This window comes from Gallus gallus, chromosome 9 (genome assembly GCF_016699485.2).
Source record: "Gallus gallus isolate bGalGal1 chromosome 9, bGalGal1.mat.broiler.GRCg7b, whole genome shotgun sequence".
Taxonomy (NCBI): domain Eukaryota; kingdom Metazoa; phylum Chordata; class Aves; order Galliformes; family Phasianidae; genus Gallus; species Gallus gallus.
The window spans coordinates 3,862,606-3,889,338 of record NC_052540.1 but is presented as its reverse complement, the minus strand read 5'-3'; the positions used below and the strand labels follow the sequence as shown (position 1 = coordinate 3,889,338).

General features: G+C 50.1%; 1 protein-coding gene across 1 annotated transcript; it reads left to right on the top strand.

Annotated features, from left to right (window-relative positions):
- The first annotated feature begins 22,787 nt into the window (after nt 1-22,787).
- On the top strand, nt 22,788-23,744 carry SOX14 (SRY-box 14). The gene has a single exon (NM_204761.1). It carries the CDS (start codon nt 22,891-22,893, stop codon nt 23,611-23,613), a length of 723 nt encoding a protein of 240 aa, NP_990092.1. The 5' UTR covers nt 22,788-22,890; the 3' UTR covers nt 23,614-23,744.
- Nucleotides 23,745-26,733: the final 2,989 nt, after the last annotated feature.

The window sequence follows — 26,733 nt, the reverse complement described above, 5'->3', positions numbered from 1 at the left end:
GCAGACACTTTCTTCCTGAATCTTACGTACCAGTCATGGTCCAAAGAAGAGCAGGAGACTGCCCTGTATTATTTCCATGTCCAAATTAAATGTTCACTCACAGCAGACATTCAGGTTCTCTAGTCTCCATGCAACATGCCTATACAGCTGCCACATCCATTTCTGTATGAACCATTTTCACAGTCCCCAGCAGCCACCAGCAGTGATCTCAGAATGCCTCCTGTCCTATCCACATCTTGGTTGATTTAAATGTCTACCTGTGATCACAAACGTCTCCAGCTCCAGAGGGTGCAGCTCCCTCTGAAGCCAAAACGCCCTGGAGAAGGGAAAGGGTAAGCATCTTCAGTTTCCTGCCTTTCTCTGACCCAGATGTACCCTACTCTTGGCTGTGGGCACCTCTCGTCTTCCTGCATTTTCCCTTGAGAAGTTTAGATGGAATAATATCTGCTTTCCTTGCACTAGTCCTACTGGTAGCAATTGACTGATGTATATAGGCGCTGTGATGCTAGGCACCAAGAAGGCAGGCTAGATTTTGGTCTCGAAGATGTGAATAAGCTTTGCATTAAATGAACACTGCCTTCAAGAGAGAAAAATACTTCTTTTGCTACGTGGTTGATGAGCACAAGTCCAAAGATACTGGAAAAAGGCTTGCACAGCTGGATCATCACCAGTTGTACTGGGAGATGTTGGCCTGGAGGTGGCAGGGCAGGCATTTCTGTGTAACTAGCATTAATGTTCATCTATAAGGCCCAGGGCTGTCAATGGATATGTGTCACTTAAGATGAAAAGAGGAGGAGAATGGATGGTGCAAAGAGGTCTCCAATTTTATTTGCTGCCTACTGCCCCATTAAATGAGTGGGGGGGAGGGAGGGGCAGCCCATTTAGCAGGTCAGCAGCAGGCAGTGCTATCAGATGCCGTGCCAAAATAATTCCTAATTGGGGTAGTGTTTGTCAACACTGACAGAGCCTTAATACACTGTAATCGCTGGAGCCACAAGCTCTGATAGAGATCTTAATCTCTGCACTCGGTCCCTTTCACACCGCAGTGAGCGTCTGCTCCTTCCCTGGCCTCACCGCACCGACGTGATGGGCTCTGTGCACCCAGAGGTTTTTAACACAGCCCCTTCTTTTTCTTACAGATCAAAGAAAGGCGAGGACACAAGAGACAGCTGATGAGGGGAAAAACACAGCATTGTGCTGGTGGGGAAATTCTTCAGCCTTCACATCTGAAAGAGGCTTTGCTTCGCTGGACAGCAAGCGCTGTCTGTTCACCAGGCTGAACATCCTCTGCCTCCAATATAGATGTCACCAGCTGCTTTGGGATCACTCAGGCTCCTTGTATGTTCCTTCTTGCTCCCTGATGCAGCCTTCCTGTAAAAGCTACCATCGTCCTCTTTGGAATTTCCTTCCCACAAAAGCTTTAGGAGAGAATTTTGTAGGAGTGACTCAAGTGTGGAGCAAAGATGAGCTTTGACGTAGGTGAAAGTGTGTGATTGAATCAAGTCTTCTGAGTTCAAGAACCTCTTCTGGTGCAGGAGGGGATCACGGCCACTGAAAGCTGGGCTTTTTTTACCCACAAACTCTGGTGAAGGGTTTTGCACTATGGCAGGAGCAACGAGCACCAATAAGGGAGATACTCATCCTGCTCTTGCAGGGACAAGCTTGAAGTTCTACCCACTGTCTCTCAGTGCCCAAGGGTTGTTTCATGGAGCATGGAAAGATCTCATTATTTTGTCAGTAAAAAGTATTTATGGCTTTCTTCTTTAAATAACTTTAGACACCATCCCTGGAGGTGTTCCAGAGCCATGGAGATGTGGCATTGAGGGACATGGTCAGTGGGCATGGTGGGATGGGTTGGGCTTGATCTTAGAAGACTTTTCCAACCTTAATGATTCTGTGGTCAGAAAAAAGAAAAGGGAAAGAAGGAAAAGAGAAGCAAAAAAGAAAAAGACACCCCGGAATCTCCAACTTGCATGGATTTATGAAGAGGTAAGGAAAGGCATTTTCAATGCCTATGAATTCTCACTGTGACCATGCGGGTCCATGGCTGTCCTTGTGCATGAACAACACGGCGCAATGAGTTATTACCCAACTGAAAGACCTCAGCTCCACGCCGGAGGGGGCTTTTGTCTTTCCTTTCACGCCAGCTCCAGGAGCCTCTCAGCCAAGCCTCCTCGTGGCATGTGCTGTGCTTACCTGTGATTTATTGATGATAATCATGGGGCAAGCCATTTGTAATCGAACGTACAACAAAGGCATTCTCGCGCTGAGAGGGAGTGATAACGCACCATTTAGTAATTTTTGTGCAGTCAGTAATTTGGAGAATGAATGATAATTTCCCCAACTGAAAACCTGCAATGACAACCCTTAGTGCTATTCACCTCGTGAATAAAGATACCTTCCTCTCCATGTCTTGTGATAAATTCCTTTTATTAGGGCCACTTATGTGGGACTTTATCTTAATCGTCTTAAGTGTGGGGCAGTCTCAGTGGTGAGGTTGGGTCGTTTTTCATTACAACCTCAAACACGCTCTATGAAGTAAATAAATACCAGCCAGTGAAATGAAAACGAGCATTTAAATGAAGTGGGCTTTGCTAACATCTGCACAACAGGACCTGCTGGGGAGTGGGATGCGGGCTGTTGCATCCACCTCAGTAGAATGGCCTGTACGATAGGAAAATCGGGTATTTCAACCGTTGTAACTGTAGTAACACTGAGCAACATCAATGTAACAACATCCACTTCCCCAGTTCCAGTTCTAAAGCCAGGAAGGTGGCTCACCTTTGGATTTTCAAGGAGAAACACTGCAGGAAAAGCTGACGGGGGTTTAGTAGCGAGCAAGGAGCTCTGCTTGGTGACCCTTGTACTGGAAGGCATGGTATGTCCAACCTTTCAGCTTGCCTGGGCCACACTGAGTAAAGAGGAATTGTCTTGGGCTGTATATGCATAGATTGCTCCGAAAGTAATGCCTCCTGTTTATTTCTATAGAAACAACAACAGATGCAAAGAGCACAATAACACTGTTTGATTGAGCAAATTCTCAGCTACCGAACACTATTTTTTTCCATGTAGTCACCACCATTAGCTATGCATTTTTGCCAGCAATGATCAAGAGCCTTCATGCCATGCTAGTAAAAACCTGTACCATGGGAGGTGACCCACTGTTGCTGTTGTCACTGCTGAAACAGACCGCCCACCCCTCACTGTGTTGACATCCACTGTTCGGTCCCTACAGACATTCAGCAAGTGTTGATGAATGTCAGTGGGTGCCATTTTTTTCCACACAGAGGAGTTCAGTGACACACCTTTGCTTCACACACACTTCCAAGTCAGATGCCATTTGCCAGACAGCAACCAGATGTAATGGGATGCTGATGGGAAGGTTCAACTTCTACTGCCATCCCACCAAGATCTGCCTCTGACCTCATGAGCCAACCTCATAAAATATGAGGCATTACTTTTGCAACTCCATACATTCCATTTGAAAATTCACAAGTAGAGTATTTATGTCGACTGAAAATAAAGTTGCAAATAGACAAACAAAAAAAAAACTGATGATTTTTTTTCAGCAATCTTGAAATGTGTTCTCAAATTCCTTTATCTAAACAGAAAGCACAGCTGCGTATGCTTTTTTTTTTTTCACAGGACTCTATTTAGCCAATGTACCAAAACACATAAACTTGATTAATATCTGTAGTGGAAATGCTAAGTGATGGCCTGAAGGAGTGATTGAGCACCTGGTGGAAGGCAGGGCCAACCCAGGGGAGCTCAGGTGCATGCAATGTACCTGAGTGACTGGAGGGGTGGAGCCAGGATGCACCCCTTCCCAGACCTCATTGAAGGGTTGGCAGTGGAGGTGAGGGCATGTCACTGGACTTCTCTTCTTACCTGAGGCCTTCTGAAGGTAAGCAGCTCTTTCCTTTGTTTCTGTAGCTGTTGCATTTGGGCTTGTTCTCTTTTGCTTCAGCTAAAGACTTTGCCACGCTGCTATTGCAATGGTACTTTCTGTCCCATTACACCATCACCTGAGTTAGTGCTATGCCCTCCCTGTGCCCTTGTTTCAGCCTGGATGGAGTTCATAGAGCACCGATGTTCTGAGGGATCATCCCAGGCTGCTGGGTGGAAAGAGCTCTCACCATGATGGTGGGGGATGGCTGCACTGCACAGCTTGCACTGATGCTTGTGAGCCACAGGCTGCAGGTTGTACATGCCTTCTCTAAGGCTTTATTGAGTCTGTTCCTAACAGGTTGCTGGAGGTGGCTGGTTTTATGTTGAACCAATGTTCTTCTTTGGGCTGCTGGTACAAATCCAGGCTGCTAGTTGCCCTCCAGCAGCAAGATGAGTGGCTTCATTCTCTATCTCTGAGAACAGGTGCTCCATTCTCGGATGTTAATACCAGAGCTGTCAGGGTTTGGAGGCCAGGTGGTCTCTGCTCTGTGCTACATCTCAAAGGTGACTTTGCACAAAGCCTCCACGTTTGGATAAAACTCCCCACCTGCTGCTGAGCACACCAGTAGTGTTGCCTTCCCAGTACCCCTGGCCCAACACCTCATGTTGCAATCAAGGACCAATGTGGGTAGTGATTTGGCTTCTACATCATTGATAGTATCTCCAGTGGTAGCTATTGATCTACTATTAAGCTAATGTGAGGACTTAACAGCATTAAAGGTGAGGCCCCCAACCACCCTCTGGTAGCTTGGGCATTGCTCACCTACCAAAGGCTGGAGGTGAGCTGCCACTGAAACTGTTGCTCGTTGCCTCTTCCCTCTCCCCATAGCAGCAGTGATTTAATTCCAGACAGGTGGCAGAGTTTGGAAACATGCAGATCATTCCTGTTCTACCTTAATCATCGTCACCGGGGGAAATAGAGGAGGGGAACTTTCTAAAACACTTGGATAAAATGAACCGAAATGATGAAATGCACAAAGAACGGGGGAATCTAAATGAGGTGGAAATAACGTCTTAATTGGATGGACATGTTTTAATCTCTCACCTGCGCTTGCATGAATACACACATGTGATGTGAACACAAAAGAATAAGGCACAACCTCTGACTATATGGGAGCTGTGGTCAATGAGTGCTGGAGTCCAGAAAGCTCTTCAGTTGAGGAGCTGTAGGTGTTACCATGAGGTGCATTCACCTGTGAATTTGTGACCCCAGGGAGTGACAGAGCTCAGGTAAACCCAGAGATGAAGCATCGTCCACCAGATACAGTCTGCTGGGATGGTTGTACAGCAAGGCTATAAGAAATAGGATTTTGGTTTCCTGTGCCACTTAATCAAAAGCAGGGATCTTCCCACATCTTGACTGAGTTCTCTTTCTGTGTAAAAAAAGAAAGAGGAATTGAGAAGGCTTTGATTTTTAATGTTAAGTGATAAAGGAAAGATTTAGCAAGCAGAAAAAGCCTTGGATATCAGTTATGAATGAAGCATTTACTGTATATTGATCTAAGCCAAAGCCAATGCCTGCTCTGAACACTAGCCTGCATGGCAGCCAACCTCTTTCTCTCTTGTGGGCCCTGTTTTGGCAATATCTCTCTAACTCACATAGAATAACTCTGTATCCTCCTTAGACAGCTTCAAGGAGGTGTCCCTCACTTTCTGCAGGCAAACTTCGGCTCCTTCCCTGGCAGCCTCTTATCCAGCCTTTCCTTTAAAAACAATGTGGGGGGAACTACAGCCCAGATTTTAGGGCAACAGGAGTGACAAGTGAAAGAAGCTCCATCACAGCTTCTCTTCAGGATTTTGGACAGGTCATTGCATCATTCCTGACATCCACTGTCATGGACTTGTGCAAGGGGCTGCCGGGCATCCCCAGTGGTCTATGGGTGGAGGGGTGAGAAGATGAAGATGGTGTCATTGAGCCAGGCTACCCATTCAGCAACGGAGTGGTACTCGTTTATGGTACAAGGGCATTTTCACCTCCAGTCTTATTCAGTATAGAGCAAAATGCAGTTTGTAAGTGGTGAATTTATGATGCTCCCCATTAGGTCCCAATTACCATCTGCCAGGAGGGTCAGGCTTTTTGACCTGATCAGAAAAGGGGTTCTCTGTATAGAAACAATATCAAAGATGATGTGTGACTCTCTCCATTGGCTCAAAAAGAGGCAGGTCACTGGGTGAATTTGGGGTTTTAATTTTAAGAATCATCTTTTGAGCCGTGCTTGTTGTAGCGATTGATAGAGTCTGTTTCTCTCTTGATCTCAGCTGATTATATATTTTTCTTCTGAATGATATCTCTCATTTCTAATATGCTACTATTATTCAAAGTGACTAATTGAAGTCCTTGGTCAGATCTGTATCCGGATATCAGCTTTAACCATATGTGTGCCATCCTGAATTCACTTTCTAAGGCACAGGGCACCATCAGACATCTTAGACATTTGGGTGGTTATATTTCCACAGCAGACAATACAAGAAGAGAGAAAAGTGAGTAGACGCCACGTTGTTGGCTCTTGTTGCTCCTTTACAGCACTTAAGATTCAAGGCACGGGTATATATATATTTTTTTTAAAGGCCATCTGGTCCAACTCCTCTGCAATGAACAGGGACACCTACAGCTCCATCAGGTGCTCAGAGTCCTTTCCAGCCTGGCCTTGAATGTCTCTAAGGATGGGGCATCCACCACCTTTCCGGGCAACCGTTGCATGCCATCGTTGTCATGCCATCACTGAGTTAAACCTAGGTTGTAGAAACAGAATGAAGACATGATTAAAGAAAAAACTAAGTGAGTGTGGAGAAGTATTAGTGAGGAGCTTGTCAGAGATGGAAGAGAACAGCAGCACAGGGGATGAAGGTCATTCCTGGTTTCCTGGGGCCAGAGGGGCTGACCCAAAATCTCCTCTCTGGTGGGCACTGGGTGCTCAGTCTGCTGGACACTACTCCATGTCTAATAGCAGAAATAAAATAAATAATCTAAAAAAATAAGTATTGAGGGCATGGCTTGCACCCCTCTGACCCTTGGGAGTGCAGAGATGATGGGGCAGGACAGGAGTGGTCAGCTGGATGTCTCACCTCTTGTGGGGTGCTGTGGTATCAGGGGCTGATGCTAATATGGGCATGATCCAAACGACTGTGCCAGAGACCTGCAGAACACTGAGGGTCGGCAGATGGGCTGACCGTTGTCCTCCCCCATCCTGGGATGTGCTGTCTACGCATAAGGATGCAGGATGAGCCTGGGCTCACAGCTTACTGGCCACAGTGCAAGGCCTTCCTTCCAATATTGCCCTGAAACACATCCATGTTCCTTTCCAGTGCCATTCCCCAAGCCTCCCACATCCAGCACCTGTGTAGAACCAAGCTGGAGATGTCCCGGACTCACTTCCTGCATGGAACATGAGCCTCTAACCAAGTGGCTTGGCCATCCTGGGGCTCAGGTCATAATTAGAGGGATCACAATTAACAAGCAGTGCGGCAGGAGGAGCAGAGAGGAGGGCTGGTTGAGGCAGGATGCCTGAGCCGTCCTCCAGCAGCAAAGTGCTGAGACAACAAACTTAACCTCTCTGTCCACAGCGCTCCTATCAGCCGTGGTTATTAAATCCCACAAAAGGAAGAAGAGGAGAAGTGAATAGGGTTGAAAGAAAAAGCACTTTCCCCATTTGGATTACCTCCTACAGAACAGGACCTGCCAGTGAAAGGCAGAGAGTGTAATTGCTGGCCTGAAAAAGAGGTGGGGGGAAGGAAAGGAAGAACTATAAAAGGGAAGAAAGAAAGAAGGAAGGGGGGAAAAATTGATAATGAACAATTTATCCTCTGAGCTAACGGTTAATTAATTCTGAAAATATCTGTCAGGCTAAGGAGGGGAGGGGGGGGGAAGGCTATGCTACTGAACACAATTAGTAAAATAATAATAACAAAAAAAGGGGGAAAAGGAGGAAAAAAATGGCTTTTTTTAAGGTGTTGCTATCTTCTTAGAGACCAGGCCCTTGGCTTCCCAATGTCATTCTCAACACAGGTTTTTTTTCTTCTCTCCCTTCGTCTCTTTTCAGAAATTGTTCTCATGAATGATTTATATATGTCTAGTTATCTGGAGTGATTTCTATGGACCCGGGCGCATTGCTGCATAATTGTTAATTTTAATGCCATAATAGCTTCAGATGGAGGAAGAGATTAGGCGTTTATTGCACAATTAAATGAAACATACTTGAGAATCACAAAAGGTTCCGTAATTATTTCAGACCATTAATAAAATGGGCATTAAATTATATGGGACACAAAAGGGAAAGGAAATAGATTTTCATTACAGCAATAGAAGCCGAGAGTAGTAATAGATCCTTGTTGAATTCTCTTTCTCTCTCTCTCTCTCTCTGAAATTAATTGTTGCCCGGCTTATTTCAAAGCAAAATAAAAGAGAAATAAAGTGTGTTAAAGAACCTCTGATGAAAGGGCTTTGTTTGATAAGGACAATAGCCAGTGATACACTCTGGGAGGAAAAAAAAAAAAGAAGGGGAAAAAAGAAGGGAAGATTTGATTTTGGCTTCTTGCCCTCAGTCCCGGAGGCAGCACAGGGGCTCCATGCACTCACATGAGGACCTCTCCCTCCCGTTAGGATGGAGGGGAGGGAATGAGGACCTGGAAAGTTCCCCGTCTGCTTCCTGAGAGCTGCTGGGGTGGCTTTGGGCAGAAGTTGTGGTGAGCTGATAGAAATGCTGGAGGTGTTTGGGATATTTCTATAGGAAACCACGTGTGATGTATTTCTCTTGGGGAAAAGGCCCAAGAGATGGGGAAGGAGCTACAGGTGGGTGTCCCTGTGCTCAAAGCCCAACCTGCAGCCCCAGCAGTGCCTGGAGACCTTTGTCACAGCATGGGGACCCCACAGGGACAGGGAAGGTGATGTCTCAGGGCTCTTCTTGCCCATGGCAAAGACAGCACGTAGGAGTCGGGACCTGAATGCCACCTAAACTTCACCTCCGGGTTTGGATAGGTCCAAAAACCCTCTGGTGCAACAGGAGGGCAGGGCTCAGCACCAGCAGCTCTCACCTTTATTGCCAACAGCAATTATTTCCAATGGCAAAAACGAGGGGGAATGAATGATGTCTTATGGTGAACTTTACAGCCAAAGAAAGTTCCTCCTGAAAGTGCAGGGCACCCAAAAAGTGCAATGAAAAGGAGGCAGCCTGGAGCTGGAAGCACGCTAGTTGGTATATTAGCAGCCTGCTAAAAGCAGATTCCCTGGTATGAGTTGCACAGGAAGGCATCCAGGTGGGTCTTGAATACTTCCAAAGGAGGACACTCAACCACTTCAGCCTGTTCCAGTACTCTGTCACCCTCACAGTAAAGTTCTTTCTCATGTTCTGATGGGACTTCTATATTCCAGTTTGTGCCTGTTGCTCCATGTTCTTTCTATGGATACCACCAAAAGAGCCTGGCCCCAGCCACTTGGCTCCTGTCCTTTAGGTATTCATAAGCACAGATCAGAGCCCCTGCCTGTCTTCTCTTCCCAAGACTGAACAGCCCTAGGGCTCTCAGCATTTCCTCATAAGGCGTATGAGATGACATACAATACAATTAAAGAAGAAATGAATGAAATCAAAGCAGAGAAAGCGAGATCATAGAATGGGCTGGGTTGAAAAGGACCGCAGTGATCATCTAGTTTGAACCCCCCCTGCTATGTGCAGGGTCGCCAACCACGAGACCAGGCTGCCCAGAGCCACATCCAGTGAAAGACAAACAAAAAGGTTCTGACAAAGCCAAGTCTGCCAAAAATAACTACACCTGAGGAGAGCAGAATGTCCTCCTGCACCCTCCCCACAACCGAATTTGGGCAGATAGGGAAACCTTCACCTCCCCTTGCCTGCATGCAGGCATCATGAAGGGATCCAAAACAAGGAGCACCTGGAGCCAACATACAGCCAAGCAAGGGTGTCTCCTCCCTGGAGAAGCACTGTGCTCAGAAACTGAGCTCTGCTGACGCAGCTCAGACGCACAGCAGCTATTTTTAGGCTCCATGCAGTGTTTTACTCACAGAAGCACAGGGTCTGCCTCCTTCCCATCGGCACTGGGGAAGCAATTGCTGAATGGATGGGGGGTTTGGGTGCTATGGGCACGGGAGCAGGTGGTGTAGGGCATGGGTGTATGGGGCACTGAGCACCTGAAGCTCTGGTGATGGCATTGGGCCTGAAAAGAGGATCTGCAGCTGAAGAGCTCAAGGTGGGAGGGAGAAAGGAGAGGAAATAAATGGAGAAAAAGTTGTGGTTTTTTTTTTTGGGGGGGGGGGGGGGGGGAAGGGAGGGGGAGGAATTAAAAAAAAAAAAAAAGAGGGAGGAAAATTAAAAAAAAACGCGGGGGGAAAGAAAATAAAACGGGGGGTTGGAAGGAAAAGTGCTCATCCACGGGGAGGAGCCGGAAAAGAAAACATTAAATGAAAATGTGAGCGGATGGAGGCTGCTGCGAGGAGCGCTGGGCTGCTGCGCCAGTGCCCTCTCCTGGGCAGAGGGAGCCGAGCAGAGCCGGGCTGGGTGACAAGCATGAAGCCCTACACTGATCCGGTACAAGGCGAGAGAGGGAACGGGGGCTTACGGCGGAGAATAAGAAGCTCCAGGGAGAGTCGGGCAGGAGCGGAGAGAGGGGAGGAGAAAGACTTAGGGAGATGAAAGAAGGTCGGCGTTAGAGGGAAATAAATAAGAAGATAAAATAAAACACCAACAATACAAAGTATTAAAGGGTGTCTAAAAAAGGACGAGGAAAACAGGCTGAAGTGCCGCAGGAGATCAGCCGTGTCACCCAGATGGGAATAAGTAAGAAGAGGACTCGAGACATGGAGTCAGATGGGTTTTAATGCGAGGGACATCCTCCTTCTTCCATGGTCTGAGCAGGAGGAGTGGGAAAGGAGCAGCCCTGAGAATGCTCTGGGGCTGAACGCCCTCAGAGGAGGGAGCAGAGGTGTCCCAGCACATGGGGTATCCTCACTTCATGCTATTATCACAGCAGCAAGCCCATGTTTTATCCATGCATGGGAACTGTTGAGTCACAGCCTGAAGCACTGACTGAGCACCTGGGAGCACAGGTGAAGGCAATTCAGCTGTGTGACCAGAAGGGGTGGAGCCTGGCTGCACCTCCCTTAGACCCAATTTAAGGGCTGACTGCCACTGGGGAAGGATCTCTGGTTGGAGATCTCTCCTTTGTGGAGTTTCTATTGCAAAGCCTAGATCTTCAGAGATGGGTGAGCACTTTTCCTTTTCTTTGTAATACCTTTCCTTCGTGCTAGTCCCTTTGTCATTACACATCCTGTATCACCATTTTATCACATTGATCTTCCTGATTGTTACAATCCATTGTTAACTCTTTCCTATGTCTGCCTTGTGTCCCCCTGGGGACCCTATAGCTGTACAGTGAGCTCTTAGTGGCAGGAGGTAATGTGGGTCACTGAGCATAGCAAGTGCCAGGTGGAGTCTCCTTGGTGAGCAGGCAGAAAGCAGTTCCCACCTCACTTGTCCCTACTATACGTTAAGCTTTAAATATGGGTTTTCAAGGCTTCCATGTAGATACAAATAGGAAAAATGCTGCCTCTCACATCCCATGGGGTATGGGATGTCCTAGCCCCAAGGCAGCTCTGCGCCTACCACACAGCGACCAGTTTAATGCCAGGAAAGCCACAGCTTGTCAGCTTCACCTGCTAAAATCTATGAAAAACTCAAGAGTTTCTGTGTTTTCCCCCATGGCTGAGGAAAATGCTGGATTCCTTATGCCCCTCATGGGCATCTCAATTCATTTTGTTTGTGTCCATTGGAAAAGGTCACTTTTTCCTGGTGACTACCACATAGCTCTACTGGAGATGTGATGTTGTAGGGAGCAGAAGCCTATGGCTCTGGATCCAGTTTGGTTTGGCATCCTCAGCACTGAAATGATGTTCCCTATGCTTCAGAGATCCAATCCTGGCTAATGCAGACCAGGTTGCCTCTGCTGGGAGCTTTTGGTGGATACCAGGTTGGATATTAGGGAAATATAGATCTTCTCTGGAAGAATATGAAGGCATTGGCACAGGTGACCCAGAGAAGTGGTGGAGTCTCTGTCCCTGGAGGTGTTAAAGAAAAGGATAGCTGTCACACTGAGTGACATGGTGGGGGCAGGTTGGTGGTTGGACTTGTTGATCTTAGTGGTCGTTCTAACCTTAATGATTCTATGATTCTTTTGGGGACGGTGCTGGTCATACAGAAATAAGGAGGTCAGATAGACCTTTTGGACCAAGGGGGTGGTTGCTTTGTTTCCAGTTGGATTCAGCAACGCTTGAGCACAAAGGTCAAATCTGAAGGCAGCCATTGGGGGTCAGGGAGGGGAGAGCTTTTAGCAGTGATTTGCAGTCTTTGAATGAGAGCTTTGGGATTCCTCCCTACTTCATCGACCTGCCCCCCAATGGCTGCATTCCCAGGCGGCGCACCCCAACCTCTCTCCCTCCATAGGGCCTGGGGTTTCCCTGCTGGCTGCCCTTCCCTTGCTGCTGATCAGTGAGGCAGGCTGCGATCTGGTCCTCTCACTCCAGTGGCACGGAGCTATTTCAGAGCAGCCAAGACCTGCCCGTGCTGCACCCCGTGGGAGTGGGGGTGTTTCATAAAGGTGTTCTGTGGCATTCCTCTTTTCCTTCCCCCTTTTTCCTCAGGCGCAGCTCCAGATCTATTTCAGGTTCCAAAAGGTGGAATATTGCTCATGCTTTGGTGGTGGTGGTTGTTATTATTATTATTTTTAATGGAAAATTTCCACAGGAGAACCATTCCTGTTTTGCAAGGGAAACAGAAAATGCATTTGCATCCTTGAAATTTGCTGCATTAGAATAAGAAGTCCTTCCTTGGGAATAGGGCTTGAAATACAAATGTTGTGTGACAGCAGCAGGAAAAAAAAATGGAAAGGGCAGCATCTTTGCAAACCCTTGCCTTAGAAATTAGGCAAATTCTTAAGGAAAAAGAAGAAAGCAGAAGAGGTTGCCGTTATAGTATCAATCCGGGGCTATGTACGTTAACCCCAAATTTTGGAGGAAGGACAAATAAATGAAAATCCACTCTGACTGGAGACATCGTAAGTCTTCATGCTGGAGCCACCATCAGGTTGACTTGGCTGGAGGAACTCACCCAGGAGTCCTTTCATTTCAAACTGGCTCTGCTCGTCCTCTCCAGTTAGTGCAGAGGGATCAGCTCCCAGGAGCAAAATAATGGGGTCAAGGTGCTGCATTCCCTGGAATTCTGTCCTCCCTGTGTTCTTGGGTGTTTCCCATCCCACTTTGGTTCTGAACCCGACGTCCTGCCCAGGAGGAGTGAATGCGTGTGACCCAGGCAGCCCAATGCAGACCTGGCAGGTAATGACCGAAGGCATCGTGTGAGTCAGAGGGAAAGGCTTCGGGCTGCGATTCCTGTCAGTAAGTGATCAAATGCTCAACCTGGACTGACTAAATGGAAAAGAATCCTGAGCTGTAAACTGGTGAAAATACTCGGCACACACACACGTGTTGGGACAGTGCAGGGATTGGCTTGGCACAGCCAGGCTGCCTTCCCCCAGGGTTCATCAGCACCTTCAGCCCTGTGGGAGCCGTGTGCTGGGATGCTTCCAACACCAGGAGCTGGTGAGAAGAACCCACACAAGAAGGAAGATTTCCTTCCTTCCTTTTTTTTTTTTTCCTCTTAGTGTTTGGAGGCTGTTTTGGGAACCTGGCTCTGAAAAGCAACACGTGTGCAGAAATGGAACTGAGTTCCACTTCATCTTAATGGGGAGACTCCTCACTTTGGGACCCCAGCCTCATGCACAGTGGATGTCCTCCATACTGAGAGGCTTGAGGAGCCCAGGCCCCTTCTGTTGGCACTCAGCTGTGACCCAGGGACTCCAATGGATGGAGAAATGAGTGATGCTAGCAGGAAGAAAGCAGAATGAGCTCCAGACTGAGGATGTGATGTGTCCTTACACTGTTGCTTGTGGCCTCAAGGGAGGCACTAAACTCACACTGTACAAACCTACCTTTATTCTGGTAAAGCTGTGCAACAGCAGCTTCTTTGGTCTTAAAAGCTGCCACTTTGAGTTTGGATCAGGTGACCTCCACAGGTCCTATCCAACCTAAACCAGTCTGGTTCTGTGATCTACCAGTGCAGGAACCCCCATGAAAACCAGCACCAAGCAGGGCTGCCATGGAAGAGGAGGAAGCAGGTTGGGTAAAACAGCAGAGTGCCCTCTCTGACCCACATACAGTAGTGCTGGGAGATGGCTTGATCTCCAGAAGCCATCGGATCTCAACAGGATCAGAGCATCGGAGGGAAATGGAGATGTTTCTCTTGGATAAGGGCCCTGGGTTGGGTTTAAATGCATGGAGCAGCCTGATTTCAGTCCTTCCTGGGGGAGGTGGTGGCTGGGGGGTTATCAGCATGCCCTGTGTTGGAGGAAGCGTGAAAAGTCAGTGCTGTGCACAATGCACTCATTCTCTCTCCTCACCCTGCAAATTTGTCACTGTTGATTAAATCCCTTTTCAGAGTGGAGTGTTACAAGGCTCCTACACGCTTTCTCAGGCGAAGACCTCTCTGCTCCTTCTGTATTTTCATTCTCATGTTGGCCTCTGCCCACTGAATAACAACAGTAATTGGATGTGTTTGAATAGTGCTGCTCATTGTTTGGCTGGTAATCAGACAAGTCTCCCATCCCCTGCAACCTGACTGTGGTGGAGGAAGTCCAGACACAGCACCTCCTTCTCCTCCTCTCTTCCCACCCACGTCCCCTTAACTCCCTATTTGTATACAGTGCTAATTGTGTTCTAACAGTAACAAGTTTTCTCTCCCTCTGTGACTGGTGGGACCCTGGATGTCCACTGGGACAAGCAGGAGATGTTTATTTGTTAGGGCAGCCTTGGAGGGGCTCAGATAGAACAACGAGGCTGGTCCTCTGTGCTGCATAGCTTCTTGGTGACCAGGACTGAAGCTGTTGGTGTATGGAAGGATATATACCCATATGTCTACTCAGGAGGAGAATGTATTTCTTTGGTGTGATGGTTCACGGAGATGCATGAGGACCTCCATCCCCACTCTTTGCTCATATATACATTGGCACAGCTGCCCAAGGAGGTGGGGGTCACCATCCCTGGAGGTGTTCCAGAGCTGTGGAGATGTGGCACTCAGGGATGTTGGTGGTGGGCATAGTGGGGTGGGCCGGGGTTGGACCTGGGAATCTTAAAGGTCTTTTCCAACCTTAAGGATTCTATGTTTGTGAGAGGAGTGGGGGATTCCTGCCTGGCAGAGTGGGCTTGTGCTCAGCATCTCCACGGTCCTCTCTCTTCACTCCCATCTCTCACTAAAAAGGATAAAAAACAAGTCCCATCACCAAGTGGGGCTCAGAAGCAGTAGCAAACACTCTGAATCACCAGTCAGATAGAGGTACCAGACCTGCAACAACCACTTGCTGACAGCCCATTGGCCGCATGTGTTCACATGAGCCATGCCATGTCTCTTTATTATGACTAATAGACACTCTTGCAGAAATCAGAATCTATTTCCAAGTGATTCATGAGCGTGTAGGAAAAGGAAGGAGGGGTGAACAACAGGCTGAATGCACCTGGTAATTTATTTGCTATGAATAATTTGAGCAGCCCCAAGTGACGGAGATATCTCAGTTATTTATCCTGGGGGTGCAATTTGCAGGTGCTGCAGACTGGGTGTGCTCCAGAGCAGGCCCTCCCTTAAACGTTTGCCTCCCCCCACCCCAGTATAAACCTCTATGACTGTATCTGGAACAAGATATAAGGCATGCTTCATCCAAGTCTTTTGTTAATTGCAGTTTCTGGAATCTCCTGCTGGCGAAATTATTCCCCACAAAATCCCTATCTGGAGGGTTAGGAAAGGGTTAGCAGCGTGCCTTCCCATTTGGGGTGGGTGGCTGGAAATAAAGCTCGCTTTCATCTCCCAACCTCGTAAAGAGCCAGCAGCTGCTGGAGAGATGGGCTCCGTGCATGTCTACAACGAGCAGGGAACATTGCTCCGATGTGGGTGCTGGTGGATGTGCCAGGTCCTGCCCTATGGGATGGACCCTGGAGGAGACCCTTTGGCTGCTCCTCTTGCTTGGGCAAGGGTGGTTGCCCTCAGTGGTGGTGAGAGAATGATATCTGGGTCCTGGCGTGACTGCATCAGTTGCTACAAGGACTGCTCCAAAAATAATGCTTCCTATTTTATTACGTTGGCCCACAACATCATAGGCAGGTGTTGGTGGTATGGCAGTAGAGGTTGCACCTTCCCACCCATATGTTAATCACTAGTGAAAATGCATACCTAATAGTGGTGACTATGTGGAAAAACAGTGTTTCTTAGCTGAGAATTTGCTCTTTCAAATAGTGCTGTTGTGTTCTTTGTGGCTGTTGTCTTTTGCGTGGAAATAAATAGGAGGCATTACTTGTGGAGCAACCCACATAAATGCGGGCGATGACTCCTCCGTATCTCACGTTCTGTGTCACCATATTGTAACTGTAGGGTTTTGTCTGCTGGCACCACAGGACTGGTGCATTTCATTATTTCTAGTGTTAAAATTCAGAGAGATTTTTCCCATCAAATATCTATGCATTTGTTTCCAGAAACAAATGATTAGCATTAGTATTCATTAGTATTCGTGTTAACAATTGATAAAGGACCCACTACTGTAGTATCTGAGCATAACACACAAAATTCAATTAAAAATATAATAATTTCCTCCAGCCATGATCATATAATCTGTACCATCCCCCCCCCAAATACTTCCTGAAACTTCCCCAAAGTTGGGTTTGCTGCAGGGGGATGTGTTTGCCAAGGAGGCTGAGGCTGGAGTCAGGATGCTATGGCATGATGAGTAGGGCTGGGCTGGGCAGGGTGGGAGAGGGCACACAGGGAAACAAGCCAGGAGCACTTTTTGCAACACCAGATCCTGTTTCTGGTCACTGTATGTGTCTTACAGCAGTTTTTCTGTCTGAATTAGGCTATGTCCATCTAGGCTGGGTGGATCTCCAGTTGTCTCAAGGTGTTAGGGATCTTCTCTACCCATGCACTTTGCTGATCTGTTTGATGTGTTTCAGAGCCCAGCAGTGATGTTTCCCTCTCTGCTGGCTCTGTACATTAGTTTCACGGTCTCACTGGGCAGGAGGTTCATATGATGCCCAGGTAGGATGCTCATGGCGTGGTTGAGGACCACAGCCCTGCTGCACCTAAGGAGGAACAACTCTTGCAGCCCAGGAGTGAATGCTGGAGAGCTCCCTTGTTACTCATGGGGACCCACCATCAGTGTCCCCACCAGAATGTGACACCTGAGACAACTGTACTGTGTGAGCTCAGGGTGTTGTTCTGACTGTTGACATCTATTTTGTTTCACCAGTTTAGTCTAAAGCTGTGTTTTCCAGACAGTGTCTGCAGCCAGTGGTCTACTAAGGGTCTTGGATTTGAGAGGGATGAGCAGCTACTGATCAGCTCTTACTGCCATGGAGCATCTCTGACTACTGTGGTCATCTCCAGCCATTTGGGTTCTAAACAACATGTAAAACCTCCCTGAATGATCTGGAGGCTATCCAGATTATTTTGGACCATGCAATAGATGATTTCTTCAGGGCTGTGGCAGACAGTGCTTGGCCATCAGTGTTCTTAGAGCCCAATCTTTGTACTGGGAGTGTGTCACTGGCAAGGAATGGCCTTTGGTGCTTACAGTATCCCAAGCCACACCTGTAGATTCAGCTGGAGATGCTGAGAATAGTTGTGTGAATGGGGTGAAGAGGTATGGAGTCTTTGTAGCAAGAGGAATCGTCTGCTGTTTGGATCTTTGATGGGTCTGAAGTGCTGTCTGCTCACAGCTTTGTATTCGGGTGAATGCGTTCAACTGAAGTGCCCCATCAGTGCATGTGGGAAGAGCAGGGAGGGAATTACCTGGTTCTTGTTTGATGCCTTGAAAAGGATAGGTGTGACACTTGGAAATGTGGTTTAGTGGGCATGGTGGTGATGGGCTGATGGTTGGACAATGTGATCTTAGTGGTCTTTTCCAACATTAATGGCTCTGATCTGGCTGGGGAGCAGCCAGCCCATTGCAGGGGCTGGAACTGGGTGAGCTGTAAGATCCCTTCCAACCCAAACCATTCTGTGATTCTATGATGATTTAACTTGAGACTAATAATGGGAAAATAACGCTTGAGAGAAATAACACTTGAGAATAATAATGGGAAAATAACGCTTTTGAGCACTTGTTTGCAGAACACAGCAGCTGGCCGTGTTTGAGCATCACGTGTAGCTTTGGACTGATGTCAGTAACCCAGAAGTTCTACTGCTGAGTTCATCCAACAAGCTGAGCCCTGGTAGTCAGTTCCTTCCCCACCTCGAGCCCCTTACCCAGCCCTGGACAGCCCCCTGGGTTTCTCTATGCCCAGCATGTCACCAAGGGCGATCTTGCTTCCTGCAGTGGGGAGGAGGGCTGCATTACCACCAATGGGGCTGTCAGGCTCCCAGCAGCAGAGCTCAGCAAGGTCTCGAGGTAAACAGTTCAGCTTTGGTGCTTTCGTTGAAAGTTGCTGCTCGTGTTCCACAGCTCACATGCCTGAGAGACTGACTGTGATTTTATTCATCTGTTTATTTTTCCTGGCTGTATCAGTTGCTCCAATAAAAGATACCCCCTTACCAGCCTGCTCTGCACTTCTGAGCTCAGGTCGTTTATCCCTCACTCTGTGCTGCTGACAAGGACTGAGGCTTCCCAGCCACGTGGTATCTGGGATGTCAGCTCTGCTGAGCACTGGGTTTACGTGAGAGGCCACAGTGAGTGTCCTTTCTATCCTGGAGAGGATCTCAACTCTCCCACCCTGCTGTCTTTGGTGCAGAGGGAGCACGTGAAGGTCTCCCCATCCCCTTCTGCAGGGGCTGTGATCAGGGACTCTTGGGACTTATCCCTGCCCAGGCAGCTTTGGTGCTCTCTGCCCCAATGCTACACACTGCAATGGTAACCCCGGGGGTGCCCACTGGCTGTGGCCAGTGCTGCTTAGAGCATTGGGGCCACACTAGTCATTGCAGGCTGCTGTAATTCAGGGCACAAAGCCATGCTGTAAGGCAGTCCCACTGGGATATTCCCCCTCTCCACCTTAGGGGCTGTCATGAGACAGCAGAGCACATTGGACCATTCAAGCGTCACCTTGTTCTGGTACAGAGAGCTTTCCCAGCACTAGAGGTTCCCTGGGGTGACATCCCCTGGTCTGAAAACATTAATTGCCCTCCCCGTTAACAAAAAAAATGAGGACTGCAGAAGAAATAGGATCATAAAATCATCACCAAGTTTGGAAAATAATGAGCAATATCCCCTGTGGGAAAAGTGTTTGGTCAAAGCACCCCACGCTGTAATAAGGGATAAGGTGCTCACTGGCAATCGTACAGCATCACAGCCAGGTGGAAGGAGAAGAACGAAAATGAAGTTTGCATGGGGCTGCAAACTCTTCAGCTTCAGAGTGTAAGGCTGATGCTCTTTATTGGGGCTGAGAGGAATCTGTGTTTTTTTTTTTTTTTTGTAGTGATTATCCTCCTGGAGAGTGTGGTTTCTTCCCATCTCGTGTTGGCCGGTGTGAGAATGCAGGCTGTGGCCGATGGGGTCTGACACATCCACCCCCCTGCCTAAAGCATGAGGTGGTGACCTGCTCCCTTATACCTTCCCATGCAGAGGGCTGCACCCGTGTAACTCTGGGTGCCTCCATTTCTATGGGTGGTGTTCCTCAGGGCTGGGAGGTGCTGAGCAAGAAATACCACAAATGTGCACAGAGAATATCCTATAGGTGCAGGCTGTGTTCTGCATGGTATCTCTGAATGAATCAGTGCCTGGGTGAGCAGATATTTTACACACTAATCTTAAGTGTACATATATATGTTATGTAATGGCATGTGCCACGTATTGAAACAGATCCATTTAATCACGTGTGTGAAGAAACGTGCTTGTGCATTTGCATGTAAAGAAAAAATAATCAAATAGGGATGAAAACTGCCTCAATATTCAGCCCGGGCACCGATCTCATTCCATACATATGCACTGAGTGCTGCTGCCAGAGGGAATGGCACCGGGACTGTGACACGGGCGGCACCCGCAGCCGGGCAGAGATCTGAAAGGCTCTCCAAAATGCGCTCCCTTCAGTTTCAGACTTCGGTTTCCTTTTGCCCAGTGCCCGCAGCACGATCAGGAAGCAAAACGTTCTTTAACGATCCATTATCCTCCAGCAATTCAATTTGGAGTCGGGGCACTTTCACGTTCTCACTGTTGTGCCACTTCGGGCCGTTCCAGCACTGCCCAACAGGGATTGCTGCGAGGAGGAGGAGGGGGATAAAGGCAGAAGCACCGCTCTGTTTGTGCTGCTGTCACATCTCAGGCTCCACCATCCCCTCGAATTTAAAGTTCCTCCGAATGAACTCCCACCAAGAATACGATTTTAACATTTCCGTATCAGCATCTTCTTATCTTTCTGCGCTACGATGATGTCATTCGTAATTGAGCTTTTCGTTTTGATGTCTAAACAATGTGGCATCGCCCTGGAAATCGCTGCTGCTTGCTGCGAAGTTCCCAAAAAGCCCCGAATCTCCCTGGGGGGATGCAACAGGCGATCTGCTGCCAGGAGGGGCGGGTTGTTGCGAATGGGTGTGTTTAAGGATTGGGGCATCAGCACCTCGCAGGAAATCTTGCTATCCCTCTCTCTTCCTCTTTTAACTTCTGTAGGATGGAGATGAACACCACCCAACCCGAAACGCCCCGAGCTCCCGATCGGAGCGATGCATCGCGGCGGAGGTAGCAGCCAATGGAAGAGGAGCTGCCTGGTTATCATCGTTAGTATTGAGAAGCGTCATGCACTGCTCGGGAAGACTTTTTGGGAGCGGGCAGAGACATCGCTCCCCTCCGAACGAGTTGTCTGCTAGAGCCGGATTTTGGCAAACGGCGCCAGGTTTCCCTGGTTCAATTTGCACACGGGATGACAAATGAATATCATAGTATATATTCCGCACACACACCCCTCTCTCCCCCCCCCCCTCCTTCCCCTCCCCATCCTCGAAGTACCCGAGAATAAGCAATGAAAACAAAGGTAGTTTTGTATTTTAAACGGAGGAGGGGAAAAACACGATACACGAGGGCTGTTCCCACGGGTGGGTGGGAGTGGAAAAGCAGTTCCCATTCGCGTCGCCCGCACATACCATCCCTGCTCCCTCCCCGTCGGGGCCACGCGTGGCACGGAGCTGCCCGAAGGGATAACGTTGGGGGCACTCCAAAGGGGATGTGGGGGGAAATCCCGGGGGAAAGTGGCCTCCTGCAACCCCTTTTTTTTCTGTCGCGGGTCCTCGAGGGAGGCTGCTGGGATGCTGGGGGAGAAGTTCGTGGGACCTCACCTAGAGAAGGGGTTGGAGGGGTTTCCCCATGGGTTTTCCCCGTGCCGGGGGTTAAGAGAGGGGGGAGCGCGACCCGCACAGCCCCCGCTTTGGGGGAATGGGGCTGAGAAATTTCCAACACATTTCTAAACGCAACGAAAAAAGCCGCTGGGACGGCGCCGGTGGCGGCAGCCGCAAAGTCTCCGACCCCGCCGGCCTCGTCCAGGTGAGCGGACTCTAAACCGTGCCCCCATCCTCCTCCTCCTCTTCCTCCTCCTCTTCCTCCTCCTCCCCGGCCCCGCACGCACACGGGGAAATGAAAGTCATTTGTTGAGAGCGGAAAGGAGAGAGAGAAAAAAAAAAAAAAGCAGGAAATAACTGAGGGTGGTTGACGATATTGTTATCATTATCGTTGTTGTTATTCTTATTACTACTCCGGGGGTAGCGAACGACCGCCAATGGCAGCGCGGGGCCGCTCCGGCGGGAGCCGAAGTTGCCTCCGGGAGACTGCGGGGGGAGCGCGGAGGTTGCGGGGCTGCGGACCCCACCGTCGGCCCGGCCCGAGCCCCCCGCCCGGCCCGCATCTCGTTTCTGCCCCCGTTAGCCGTAGAGAGGCCGGAATGCTTCGCGCCGGGGCAAGGGGCGGCCCGACGGGGGCTGTTCGGAGCAGGTTTGTTAACCGAGCAGGTGCTCAAAACCAATAAGCCACGAACAAACGCGGCCCCCGTCGGGATTCGGAACAATTGTTTCCATTTAATAAATATTTTCCCCACGGGCGTTTGGAGGGAGGCAGGCAATTATTCAAAGCGAGCCGGGACGCGGGCCGGCTCCCGGGGTTAAGCGGGGCTGCGGAGCGGGGGAATTGGCAGCGGAGAGCGGCCTCGGCCCGGCGGAGCGCGGTGCTCTCAGCCCCGACGGCGGCGGAGGGGTCTCGGGACCCCGGCACCCCCGGTCCTCACATCCCGGGGGTCCCGGTGCCTCCCCCCACCCCCGCTCGGCTCGCTGTTAGCGCGGCAACTCACAAAGCCTTCCCTTTAATCTGCGCGCTGGTGGAGGAGGGGTGGGGGGGTCCTCCTTTCCCCTCCTTTCTTCCTCCTCCTCCGCCCTCCCCTGTCCCCTCCCCTCCTCTTCCTCTCGCCCTTCCTCTCTCCCTCTCTTTTTAAGCTGGTCCCCCTCCGCGCTGATTGGGCGCCTAGCCGCGCTGTGAACGCCCTGCCACTATGTCAGCCCGCTCGCCGCAGCCCCTCGCCTTTGAACTGCCCCGCGCCGCTCCGCGTCCCCACCGCCGGCCCGCAGCTGTGCCCGGCGGCTCGCCGCCCGCCTAGCCGCCCGCCGGGCCCCGCGGGCCGCCCCGCGCCTCCCCGCGGGCCGCTCCGCTCCGCACCGCTCCGCGCCTCCCCGCGCCCCGCCCCGGCGCGGCTCCCGGCGGGGACGGCGTCGGCGGAGGACTGTGATGATCAGCTGAGCCCGCGCCTGGAGCTCCTCCGGCTGCCCCGGCCGCCTCTTCTTCCTCCTCCTCCTCCTCTTCCTCCTCCTCTTCCTCCTCGCGGTGCCCGCAGAGCGCCCCGCACCGCCGCGTCCCGCAGCCCGCCCGCCCGCCCGCAGCATGTCCAAACCCAGCGACCACATCAAGCGCCCCATGAACGCCTTCATGGTGTGGTCCCGCGGCCAGCGGCGCAAGATGGCCCAGGAGAACCCCAAAATGCACAACTCGGAAATCAGCAAGCGGCTGGGCGCGGAGTGGAAGCTGCTCTCCGAGGCGGAGAAGCGGCCCTACATCGACGAGGCCAAGCGGCTGCGGGCGCAACACATGAAGGAACACCCCGACTACAAGTACCGGCCCCGGCGCAAGCCCAAGAACCTGCTCAAAAAGGACAGGTATGTCTTCCCTTTGCCTTACCTGGGGGAAACCGATCCCTTAAAGGCTGCCGGGCTTCCCGTGGGGGCCACTGACTCGCTGCTGAGCTCCCCGGAGAAGGCCAGGGCTTTCCTGCCCCCCACCTCAGCACCTTACTCCTTACTTGACCCCAGCCAGTTCAGCTCCAGCGCCATTCAGAAGATGACCGAGGTTCCTCACACCTTGGCCACCGGCACCCTGCCCTACGCCTCCACCTTGGGATACCAGAACGGGGCGTTCGGCAGCCTGAGCTGCCCCAGCCAACACACCCACACCCACCCCTCGCCGACCAACCCGGGCTACGTGGTGCCGTGTAACTGTACCGCTTGGTCGGCCTCCAGTTTGCAGCCTCCGGTTGCCTACATATTATTCCCGGGCATGACCAAGACTGGCATAGACCCCTATTCTTCAGCACACGCGACTGCTATGTAACACCCGCCCACAACCCCACGGGCGGCCCCCACCCCGGGGAGCCGGCCGGACTGGGATTCCTCCGTGTGCATGTATATAACCCCGCCGGAGCCTCCCGAAGCCAGGACTCTGCAGCCCGGACAGCCGCGGATGCGCCCCGGGGGACGCGGAGATGCTGGGAGCTGGGGAGTTGGGGGGGGTGGGAGGGAGAACCTGCAGCAGCGGGGGCGGATAGGATCCAGGCACCGGGCCGAGTTGTAAATGTGTTTTAAAACAAAACAGAAAAAAAAAAAGCCAAAAAAAAAAAAAAAAAGCAAATAACAAAAAAGGAAACAACAAACAAACAACCAAACAACCCAGAAAATCCGGGGAAAAAAAAAAAAAGAAAAAAAAAAGAGAAAAAAAAGAAAAGAAGCGCGAACCTCGAACTGCCCCTCTGGGACAAAAGAGGGGGGAAAAAAAGAGAGAGGCGGTGATTTTTATTTATTCCCTTGAACGTCTCCGAGTTCTCCAGGGTCTCACGGCACTTGGATGTGACTTTGGGATGTCCCAGTCCTGCTCTGATTTTTTTTTGGGAGGGGGGTGGGGGGGTTTGTTTTCCTTTTGCACATTGAAAGACGAGAGCGGCTGTGTTATATATATAAATCTCTATATATTTTGCCACCACGCACTACTCGGGAGAAAAAGAAATTGCTTTTCGTGTCGGGAAAAGGTTCTTCAAAGTTAAAGAAGCAAAACAGAGGGAGAGAAGCATTTATATTTAAAACATATGATAGTGTTTGCTTAATTTAAAACAGATAGTCCTTAAATTTGTGTGATCCAGTGAGATTAGATCTAAGTTTACTTTAGGCAGAGCGTCAGGTACGAAGTCAGGCGGTAGAATTGTACAAAACAAATGAACGATACTGATACTACTACTACTAATAACGGAAAACCGAATAATAATAATAAAAACGATGGTCATTTAAATATGCTTTCGCGATGTCTTGGGAAGGAAAAACAAAACCGTGTGTATCCGGTAGGATTTTACCCCCTTGGACCTTTTTCGTTGGTTGAACAAAGCCGTTCGGAATAAAGGCAATCTGGCGTTGATCGCAGCCGCTGCGCGGTGTGAGCGCGGTGCCCGTCCCGCAGCCCCGAGCCCCGACGGCGCGCACCGGGCGGCCCCGCACCGCGTCCCGCACCGCTGCGGGCTCCGCTCGGAGCCCCTCGGGGAGAGCCGGCGGCTGCGGGAGGAGGACTCATGCAAACAACGAGGGGGAGAGCCGGGGGGGTGGGGGGGGGGAGGTTTGCATCCCCTCCCCTCCCATCGGGGAAAAGTGAGCTTTGTGAAGTTACTTCCGCGGCGCTGAAGTTTTTACCGGTGCGACGATTCTCTTTCTCTCCCTCTCCCTCTCCCTCTCTCTCTCTCTTTTTTCTTTTAATTCTTTTTAATTGAATTTTTGGAAGTCGGGGTGGGAATTAGCATCGTGCCGGGGGACAATTAGCGGTGTCCGGGCGCTATTCACGGGGCCCTTTGTGCAGGGAGGGTCTGTGCGCGGAGGGACGGAGGCGAGGAGGAGCGCGGGGGTCCGTCTGCGGGAGCTGAATAGCGGAGCGCGGCGTGTTTGGATGTGCTTTGCTCATTAAGTGCTCTTTGGAGACCGATGTTAGAATTAAACGGCATAACACAATTAACATACATGGGGCTTGAATGGGAGGGTAAGCAGGGGAAGAATAGATAGATAAATAAATGAGAGATCAGGCGAAGGTAAACAAAAGGGGAGAGGAGAAAAGGGCTGAAAGGAGAGGTTAGAATGCCTGCTCCAGCCTTGTTTAGCATGACAAAACGGCTCTTACAAATGAGGACAATTAAAGGAGCTGGCTTCGGGAGGGCCTGGGAGCAGCGGGCCGATCCGCTGGGACACGCGGGCTGAATGCGGCCGGCGTGGGGCAGGGAGCGCGGCGCCGGGAGCGCCGGGCGCTGATGTAACCCCAGCTGACAGGAGCTGTCAGTCTCGGTGATAACACCGATAGCTCAGTGTCCTTTAACATCTACCCAGATTAGTTTGACAATGGTCGGAGGTAGCGCGGGGGGGAAGCGGCTGCTCGCGCCCGCCGGGCCCCGCGGGAGCAGCCGGGGGGGCACCGCGCCCGCCCCAGCGGAGAACTCCGCTGCCGACCAGGTGGGAGCCCCCCAGCCCTGATAGGGATGGGCCAGGCCGGGCCGAGGGTGCGCGTCGGGGCCGAGAACGGGCACGTCGGGGCCAGGGCAAAACCAGGGCAGTGTGGGCTGGAAACTTTAGCTAGGAGCTTCTTTCCTTCTTCTTTTCTTTTCTTTTCTTTTCTTTTCTTTTCTTTTCTTTTCTTTTCTTTTCTTTTCTTTTCTTTTCTTTTCTTTTCTTTTCTTTTCTTTTCTTTTCTTTTCTTTTCTTTTCTTTTCTTTTCTTTTCTTTTCTTTTCTCTTTTCTTTTCTCTTCTCTTCTCTTCTCTTCTCTTCTCTTCTCTTCTCTTCTCTTCTCTTCTCTTCTCTTCTCTTCTCTTCTCTTCTCTTCTCTTCTCTTCTCTCTCTTTCTCTCTTTTCCCTTCTTCCTCTCTTCCCTTCTCTCCTTCTCTCCTTCTTTCTTTTTCTTCCTGTCATTCTCTCCTCTCTCTCTTCTTCTTCTCTCTCTCCTTTCCTTCTCTCTCTCCTTTCCTTCTCTCTCCTTCTTTCTCTCATTTTCACTCCTCTCTGCTTTTCTTTCTCTTCCCGTTCCCTTTCTGTCCCCCCTCTCTCTCTCCCCCCCCCCCCCCCACTCTCATCTTCCTCACTCTCCCTTCCTCACCCCCTCGCCTCCCTCCTGCCCTTCCCGACCACCCCTCCGAGCCTCGCAGTGCTGCGCTTCCATTCCCCCAGCGCTGTTATTGGAGCTATTCCTCCAGCTCGCTCACCCGTCTGCAGGTGTGCAGGTATTTAACTCGTGGAGGTAAATAAATTAAATAATGATCTTGACACTGCAATGAACGGATTGCTGACTTTGATGTCAAAGGGAAACCTTAAAAAAAAAAAAAAGTAAGAAAGAAAAAGAGAGAGAGAGAGAAAAAAAGCTATTCCCTCGAGGGGGAAACACAGCTTCTCGTTAAACCTGTTTCCCCACAACTGTCTCTTTCTTTCAATAAAAT

What these genes read in the sequence shown, in the direction of transcription:
- SOX14 (NM_204761.1), top strand. Translation starts at nt 22,891, where the DNA reads ATGTCCAAACCCAGCGACCACATCAAGCGCCCCATGAACGCCTTCATG.